The sequence below is a fragment of the Podarcis filfolensis genome (assembly GCF_964270895.1).
Source record: "Podarcis filfolensis genome assembly, chromosome: 9".
In the NCBI taxonomy this organism is placed as follows: Eukaryota; Metazoa; Chordata; class Lepidosauria; order Squamata; family Lacertidae; genus Podarcis; species Podarcis filfolensis.
In genome coordinates, this window is record NC_139610.1 from 48834767 (window position 1) to 48844044 (window position 9278).

General features: G+C 44.4%; 1 protein-coding gene and 1 long non-coding RNA gene across 4 annotated transcripts in view; one reads left to right on the forward strand and one right to left on the reverse strand.

The window, feature by feature from the left end:
* The window catches only part of AFG2A (AFG2 AAA ATPase homolog A), a 144581-nt gene extending 135571 nt beyond the window's left edge, over positions 1–9010 (reverse strand). Inside the window, exons 1-7 of one of the 3 annotated variants that reach the window (XR_014538427.1) lie at positions 8612–9010; positions 7446–7570; positions 5496–5653; positions 4383–4441; positions 2856–3491; positions 642–771; positions 282–338 (exon numbers count right to left, since the gene is read on the reverse strand). Coding sequence is in view for 2 of the 3 variants with exons in the window: in XM_083571156.1 (XP_083427282.1) it covers positions 282–338; positions 642–771; positions 2856–3491; positions 4383–4441; positions 5496–5653; positions 7446–7570; positions 8612–8747 (1301 nt within the window). In the remaining variant the exon portion in view is untranslated. The remainder of the gene's footprint in view (positions 1–281; positions 339–641; positions 772–2855; positions 3492–4382; positions 4442–5495; positions 5654–7445; positions 7571–8611) is intronic. The other 2 variants (XM_083571155.1, XM_083571156.1) reach the window with 2 other exon arrangements.
* LOC310742617 overlaps positions 1–9278 on the forward strand; it is a 114390-nt gene that overhangs the window by 16584 nt on the left and 88528 nt on the right. The window lies entirely within an intron of this gene.

The window sequence follows — 9278 nt, forward strand, 5'->3', positions numbered from 1 at the left end:
TGTGTTCTTGATCTCTGATAATGCCTCTTCGTTGCCTAGGGAGTGGGGTGTGTGAGAGTGTGTAGAAATTCGCCTAGCACACAAAGGTAACATTCACATGTTTTGTTCTGCTTTCACCTCTGGCCCTGGTCACTAGACAAAATTTCACAAGCCTCTAAGAATTCACAGGCTATAACAGAGACTCTAGGGCTCAAACCAGGAATCTCATGTCCTGGGCTTGGAAGCTAACAAACTGAACCATTTAGAATAAAAAAAAATTCCCCAAGAGAGCACAAGCATACCGTGAGGAGGCTTCGGCAAATATCTGTCGCAACTTGGCTTCACTTTCACCGTAAAACCTGCAACAGAATCAAAAACCATTTAGCTGCTTATTTTGGTCTGTTTACAAAAACTTGGGCATTTTATTCACGCAGTTCTCCCCATGGGCACATATACTTAAACGCTGTATAAACGGTTCCATATAAACAGATAATCAATCATTCCTTCACTTCTCTTGACGGATGTAGAAGTGACCTATTTTCCAAAAAAATACTGCCACTCTTAAGTGGGTCTTTGTTTTGTTTTAAGCAGGTACAAAACAGCAACTGTAGCTGGAGGGCAGGAAAAAGCAAAGCAAGGATAAATAAATTAGGAAGACTTACTTGCTTATTATTTCTGGGCCGTTAATGGTGGAGACGTGAGCCCCAACCTCATTTGCAATTGCTCTGGCTATCAGGGTTTTCCCTGTTCCTGGAGGACCATAGAGAAGCACCCCTCGTGGAGGGGGGATTCCTTTAACGAGTCAGATAGAAGAGGAAGAGATCACATTTCATGGACTGGCAGAGATTTTAAAATTAATAATGATAATGATGCAACTACTCCTGTAGTGACAAATACAAATGATTCTGAAAAATACCATTAACTGTATATGAAGACACTAGCATCTTGCAACTTTTGCAATGAGATCTCCCACACCTGCAATATTTCCAACTACCATATTTTTCGCTCTATAGGACGCACCCAACCATAGGACGCACCTTGTTTTAGAGGGGGAGAACAAGAAGAAAAAAATCTCCCCCTCTCTGCTCAGCGCCCCTTCAGCGAAGCGGCAGGAGAAACAGAGCCCCTTCCATTTCTCCTCCCGCTTCACTGAAGGGGCGCCACGCAGCTCTCCCTCTCTGGTGAAGCCAGGAGAGTCTTGCTCTCCCGGCTTCAGCAAAAGGAACCCGAAGCCTTCGGAGCTCAGCGGGAACTCGCGCTGCGCTCCAAAGGCTTCAGGCGGCTATCCCTGAAGCCTGGAGAGCGAGAGGGGTCGGTGCGCAATGACCCCTCTCGCTCTCCAGGCTTCGGCGAAAGCAACGCGTAGCCTCCGGAGTGCGGAGGGAGCGCTCCCTCTTCGCTTTGGAGGCTTCGCGTTGCTATCGCTGAAGCCAAGGAGCCTGCATTCGCTCCATAGGACGAACACACATTTCCCCTTAATTTTTGGAGGGGGAAAAGTGCGTCCTATAGAGCGAAAAATACGGTACATATCTCAACTGCACATTTCTATGAACAATTTTAAACAACAGCTGTACATTTGAGCCTTTTGAAAACTATGTCATTAAAAAGCAGGTCTGCCTCAACTTTTAAAAACCCTTTAAAGATATCAAATCTGCTATCTCACGCTTTCTGGTACAGTGGACCCTCTAGTTACGTACCGCTCTGGATACATAATTTTCGGATTACGAACACAGAAAACCTGAAAGTGTATACTTCTGGGTTTCGCCACACGCACATGCGCAGAAGCGCTTAACCGCACGGTGCGCATGCGCAAAAGCGGTGCCTCTGCCTACAGACTTTTCAGGTTGCAAACGGACCCCCAGAAAGAATTTAATTCGTATCCGGAGGATCCACTGTATTGGCAACACAGTACTTCTAAAAGCAATGTTAGAGTGCTAGGGCTGCAGTCAAAAAGACAGTTCATAGAATTTGTAGAGTTGGAAGGGACCATGAGGGTCATCTAGTCCAACCCCCTGCAAGGCAGAAATATTTTGCCCAATGTGGGGCTCAAACCCATAACCCTGAGATTAAGAGTCTCCTGCTCTACCAAGTGAGCTATCCCAGCTGCTAGGGAGTAAGCGCTACGGCACACAGTGAGACTTAAACAGGAATAAAATTGCTACAACACAGCTACAATCCTATGCACACTTACTTGACAGCGATACCTGTTGAACTCAATGAGACAGGCTTCCAAGAGAACAGGGACACAGGACTGCATTGCAAATGTTCTGAAGCCTTACAAGCTTCCAACAGAATCCAGCCAAAGTTCATACTGGAGCCCCATGGATTTTCAAGGGGCCAGGCACATATTTAATTCTTCTACTGATATTGACAGTGCAGTCCTAACTCTGCCTACTCAGAAGTAAGTTTTATTTACTTCCGGTGCTGGGCACAACTGTAGTACTTACAGCCTACATATCAATGTTAGCTGACAATGCTGTACAATACAGATTTTTTTTTAAGTTACTAAGTATAGTTTAAAGATAGCGTTGATTACTGAAGCCCACTGAAACACAATAAAAACGTAATAGAAAACGAACTGCAATCCTGATCTTACAAAATAATAAAGATGCTAAAACACATTAATTATTACAACAAAAAGCATTGCCATCCACACACACACCACATTCTTAAGCCACTCTGCAAAACCCTGAACAGATTATTCCATTACCTTACGTGCCTGAAAAGGTATAACAGAACAGCGAGTAAAATCAGTTATAGGCAGCAGCAAAAGATCTATCATCAGGGCAGAAAGAACACTGCTCTTTGCAGGGGAAAGATATGCAAATATTTAATAGCAAGTTGTTAATAAGACATCTAATTCACATCTATCCTACCATAACTTCTAAACAGGCCAGGCCACTTCAGGGGAAGTTCAATCATTTCTCTTATGGTTTTTAGCTGGTTATCGAGTCCACCTATAGAACTGTAAGTAACCTTCGGTTCCAGATTACATTCTTCCGTTTCTTTAGTTCGAGGTTCAATGAAACTTATCCTAGTCCTTGAAGATATGAAGTAAAATGGCTCAGAGCTCAATGATGCTCCTGTTTGACTAGTCTGCAGTAACCCTTCAGCAGGAATGCAGACTTCGCCACCTTTTAACTTGGTAGTTTCAGGTACGGGAGGGGAGGCTGCAACATGGTCACCAAATAACTGTGTTGAACCAGAAATCTCTTCCTCACACACCATGGGATCTATGGAAGCATTAACTGATAAGCTGTGATCCACCTGCTTGCATGGAGTGCTGGTAGATGTTCCTTCTTGACTGTCTTCAATGAGTAGTTTGTCAAGTTGCACAGATAAGTCAAAATCACTGGTATCAAGTGACGATTTCTGTTCTAGCTTTGAAACAGGACTGTCCTCCATTTCCTGCAAAACCCCGTCTGTTCCTTTCACCTTTGTAACCATCAGGTTGCAACATCGGCCATAGAAAGTGATTTTCAGGAGGTTTCCTGGTAAAACCACCTTTCCATCTATAAGAAACAAAACAGGAGATCTTAAAAACATAACATTTCCCCCCCCCCAGCAGTTCGTGTTTAAAAGATACAGTGTAAATAAATGCTTCAATCCAGCTGTGCGACAGAAATTCAGGAGAGACTCCCGCTGGAGGAAAACATTATTTTCCCTAATTCCACCTTCCCACCAGCACTGCCTTCCACTCTGTTCTATAAGATTCCCGGCCTTCCAGAACAGCTTTTCAGGTGCCACATGAGGAAATTGGTAAAAGCTGCCCCCCTGCACCAAGGTTGTATAGTGGACAGAGTTCCTCCCATAGGTAGTCTAGATCAAACACAATGTCTTACCTTTGGTGCAATATGTGCAATTTATTTCTGTATTTCTATATTAGTTTTGCCTTCTCACAGTATTATGCATGCGGCAATCAGATGGAATGGTGATAATGTTGTTTTTTAATTGTATATTCCCTTGCTATTTTTCTTATTCTCAATAAATAAAAGCTTTTTTTAAAAAAATGGGAAATGGAAAAATAAAGGAAGGTGGAGGAATATAAAAATAAAGGAATTTGAAATATAGGCAATGGTGTGGCTGAAGTGTGAAGTTTCAAATCCTCTGAATTCTCCCATTCTTTCTATTACCATTAAACCAGAGTCATGTATTGACTATTTGAAGACTCAATCCTTACCTACAGAACTTTTCACATGCTGGGTGACAATATGGGAGAAGAAAGGAAATGCAGTATTTTCTGTTAGTTTTTACAATTATAAACATTAGAACAGAATGTATCATTTAGCATTTCAGAGAGAGAGAGAGAGAGAGAGAGAGAAAGAAAGAAAGAAAGAAAGAAAGAAAGAAAGAGTGATTAGAAGGGCATAAAACACCAAGAACAAATAGATTAAAACCCATACCTAGATTTCTTAGGAGACTGGCAGTCAACTCTTCCACATTAAGGCAAGCATCTTCGCTCCTGGAAAATTACAACATGGCACTATATTACCCACATCAATAATAACAGATGAATAGAAAGTTATTGCTAAAGCAAGTGTAATTCAAGAACAACCACGTGTAGCCTAGCATAAGAAACTAACTGGACAATTATACACGTGTCTACTCAAATGAAAGTCTCACTGACTTTACTGTGACTTGCTCCCAGGTCAGTGAGCAGAGGACTGCAGCCTAAGTAAATTTTCTGTTTCCGTTATATTAAAAAAAGGTAGTTATATTGATCTCTCTTTTGCAGAACATGGGATATGCTGGTTCCAAACATATAATATAGGATGAGTTCAGCTTCCTGCGTTCTGACTGTGTGATAGGATTTGGTGCTGTCAGAAATGCAGTACAGTCATACCTCGGGTTAAATATGCTTCAGGTTGAGCGTTTTCAGGTTACACTCCGTTGCGACCCGGAAGTAACGGAACACGTTACTTCTGGGTTTTGCTGCTCACGCATGCGCAGACGCTCAAAATGATGTCATGCGCATGCGCAGAAGTGGCGAACCATGACCCACGCATGCGCAGACACGCAGTCGTGTGTTACGTTCTACTCAGGATGCGAATAGGGCTCCAGAACGGATCCTGTTCGCATCCAGAGGTACCACTGTACCACCATGAGAGAGATAAAAGGTTGCAGCGGCGACACCAAAATACTGCATTCCAACTCCAGTAACTCCCTTGTGTCGCCCATTAACAAAGTCAGCTTGTGTCCTATGCGTGTCAGGTATATGAAATCAATACGCCCAACTCTACAAATCTACCTTCGGGAAATACTTCTTGGACCAGTTCACACCCTACATTCAACCATAGTTTAAAATAGACAATGGGCTGGATCCAACTCACATGTCCCACTAGCAGACGCTCATAAGAGGACTTCCACTAGTGCCATGGGGTTCCCCCACTCCTTCCCCCTGCATGCGCCCCCCAGGCAGCTCTCAAAAGCCAGAGAAACCATAGGGAGGGGTGCAGTGGGTGTGTTCTGTCTTGGCCATTGGAAGACTGGAGAAAATGCATATATTTTCAACATACCTCAGCTTCAAATGTACGTCCTCTGCCTGCATAACAGCACCAGTCACAGGCTCGACAATGACTGTTTCACCAAGTCCCACTTTCAGATTTTTTTGTGTAATTCCACTTAAGCCAATTTTTCCACCAGGAAAGCCGGCAACAGGCCATGCAGTACAAACCTACCCAAAATATAACACACAGAACCAGCAGTTAACAAATCTTAAACTGCTCCTCTCCATCCTCAGCTTTTGGCGGGGGGCAGGGGGGGCAGTGAGCACAGGGGAGGGACGAACAGGGGCAAGGAACATAGCTCACAAAATGTACCAGGTTCAATCCCCAGTATCTCCAGATAGGACTGGGAATGTCCCATCTGAAACCCTGGAGAGCAGCTGCTAATCAAAGTAGACCATCCTTAGCTACATGGACAAGTGATCTCACCGGTTAAAAGGCAACATGGGAAAAGACGAGAAGCATTTGGTATATATTCCAGGTCTCTCTCTCTCTTTGGTTACATTTGGGCTCTCTTGGACCAGAAACTGCGAAGATGCAAAAACAGCACTGCGCTGCTTCCCTTACTTGTGGGTAGGAGGTGCAAGGGTCATGTAATTCCATTCTGGATGCAATGGGAAATTGCAGTTCACCAGAAAGACCACAACACTTCCAAGAAATTGCTTCAGAGACTTGAGTTCCATCAACTCTTCCCTTCCTTCCTTCCTTCCTTCTCCTCCCTGTACCATCACTTTCCACAAGCTCCAGGAAATCATAGTCCTGAAGATATGAAGATAGAGCCTTTATTGCCTCTAGTACAGGAGAGGGCAGGATCTATTGACAAATCTCTGGTAATTTGCAATAGGCTCCTATTTGTTTGACAACAAATTCCATGTCAACTGGTAGAACTGGCACTACTACATGTGCCACATAATGCCTGATCCATGTTTGTGAGAATTCGGTCGTTTTGTGTGGCAGTACCTCAACTATGGAACTCCCTGCCTATTGAGATCAACCAGGTGCCTTCAATTTACCCTTTTCAGAGCCTTCTAAAAAACATTCTTCTTTAGACTAGCCTACCCAGAAAGTTGAGGTCATTTTAATCTGTTTTAGTATTTTGGCTTCTGTAGGTTTGAAAGTAGGGCTGCAAACATTTTTATTTTATTGTATTGCCTTATCTTTTTGTAAACTGCTTTGAGGTTGTTGTTTTTAATAATCTAGCAATGTATAGATTATATGAAATAAATGAATAACAGCAGCGACTGGACTACTGTAATCTGCTCTTTGTGGGGTTTCCCTTGGAATTGTTCTGGAAGCTGCAGTGGTGCAGAATGCTGCAGCAAGGCTTGTTTGTTTGTTTAAATTTATACAGTGGTACCTCGGGTTACATACGCTTCAGGTTACATACACTTTAGGTTACAGACTCCGCTAGCCCAGAAATAGTGCTTCAGGTTAAGAACTTTGCTTCAGGATGAAAACAGAAATCATGCTCTGGTGGCGCGGCGGCGGCAGGAGGCCCCATTAGCTAAAGTGGTGCTTCAGGTTAAGAACAGTTTCAGGTTAAGAACGGACCTCCGGAACGAATTAAGTTCTTAACCAGAGGTACCACTGTACACTGATTATAAACAACAACAACCCTCAAAGTGTTTTACGAAAGTTAAAACAGTAAAATCAAGCTGACTTCAAAGCTCACTTAGCTCAGCCCATGGAAATGAAGTTCAGCAACATCTGGAGGGTGAAAAGTTGCCCACACCTAGAGAACTTCGTAAGTTCTGAGGGACTGATCACTTGCTTAAAAGCATCACACCCCAACATCAGAAATTTCTTTCTCAACGTAAAGCTCTGAAATCAGCCAAGCCTTCTCCCAGGAAATCCCATGGAAGGGCTCAACGCATGTTTTAATTGCTTCCCCCAGATTTAGCATAATCATTCTTGCACCATCACCACCGCACCCCAACAATTCAACATGAAAAGAATCATCACCTCTTGTTTTCCATTTTTACTGGTGAGCAACACTGGTCGGCCTATGCATATATTTGCCAGTTTCATGTTGTTGAGGGCCAGCTGCACAAGAGATCTTCTGTAACTTTTGGGGACTTTGTCATCTGCTAAAATTAAAGAAGACACAACGTGTGCTGTGATTTATCATTTGCTCAAGCAACATTTTCTAGCCATGCAAAATCTATCCCCGCCCCCCAAAGAAAAACATTACTATGAGTAAAAGACTGCGCTGTCACAGAAATCATTGTGTCTAATTTTGTATCAAAAGTAGTTTACACTATTGGCCTTCACAATCACCCATAACAGAATATGAAAGTGCAAAAATGTTTATGCAAAGAATCAATATCTAAAGCAAGCAACCAGAAAAACTCTAGGATATTTATGTGCTGGATACATGGTAAGATTTTGCTACAGATGTTTGTTTTAAATGGACCTTGGCTGTGTTTGTATGAACACATGCAGTATAGCCTTGAGATTCTTAGAGGAAAGGAAATCAATCTGGGAAAATAAATAAGCAACCTGCCTCTCCCTCACTTGTCTCCTCTGAACCACTTCACAGAACTGAGGCTTTACAGGTCATAACGAGTAGGAACGTGGATTTTTCCTGCACACACATCTGACACACACCAAAGGTGGGAAGGGAGTGTTTTCAAGATACCAATGAAGAAAGACTCCTGCGTGTTAAACCGACACATTTGCAATCACCGTATAAACTTGCGTCGGAGGCAACACAAAACTCGAGTTGCTCTTTGGAGTTCCTCTTTGGGAACTATAGAGCGGCATAGGAATTTACAACTCACTCAACTTAAATGATGGAAGTTCTGCTTCCCCATTAAAGAAAAGGAGGATCGAGGACACAACTGCAAGACAGAGGGAAAGTGTGGCATAGCTGAGAAAGCGCTGAACTTAGACGGGGCGGGTGGGCGCCCAGGATTCATTTGCATGGAGCTCAGGGCGTGATCGTGGGCCAGTCCCACTTTCCCAGGGTGGCTGGGAACAGGAGCAGGGAGGGGCATCTAGGATGCAAGCAAACCATGCTCGCTTCGCTAATCGTAGTTGTTTTAAACAAGCTCCACATGCGGGACTCCGACGCCTCTGAGGAAAAGCGGTTCCAGCTGAGTCGCTTAGCTCAGGGCTGCCAGCCTTACCTTTGCTCAGGAACTCTGCAGCAGCCAAGCTCAGCGTGCCGGGAGCCTCGGGAGCCGCCTGCCGCAGGGCAAGCGGGGAAGCGGCGTCCGGGTGGGGAGGCCGCCCCTTGCTTTTCCTCCTGGAGGAGGAGGACATGGCACCGGGCAGGAGGGCAGCACGCGGGAGGCGGCGCAACGGAGCCGGAGATGCTTCTCTCTCGAGGAAGGCCGGCGCCGCCCAAAGAGGAGCTGTGCTTGCAAGGCGGCCGAGCGGCGCCCCGCGCAACCTCCCACTTCCGGACCCGATCGCAAGCCTTGGTCTCCTCCATATGCGGGGCAGGAATGGTGGAAGCACATAGGCGCCAATGGTAAAAGCGATACAATAAGGGTCCCTTTCCCCGAGACGCTTTGAAACAGCAACATTTTATATATATATAAAATGTGTGGCTGTTGTTGTTTTTTTAAAGAAGTTAATGCCACGGATCAGCACATCTTTTAAGATGCGCGAATGGGACTCTTTTAGAGAACTATTGAGTTGAATCCTCTCAGCGCCGCCCCTCGACTCCGCCTCAGAGGAAAGCTACCTTGCATGTATTAGAGTTAAAGAAATCCTACACAGCCCAACAACAGCAAGAACCCACCCACAGCACAGGACTCAATATGGCTAACCTGACCCAACAATACCCCC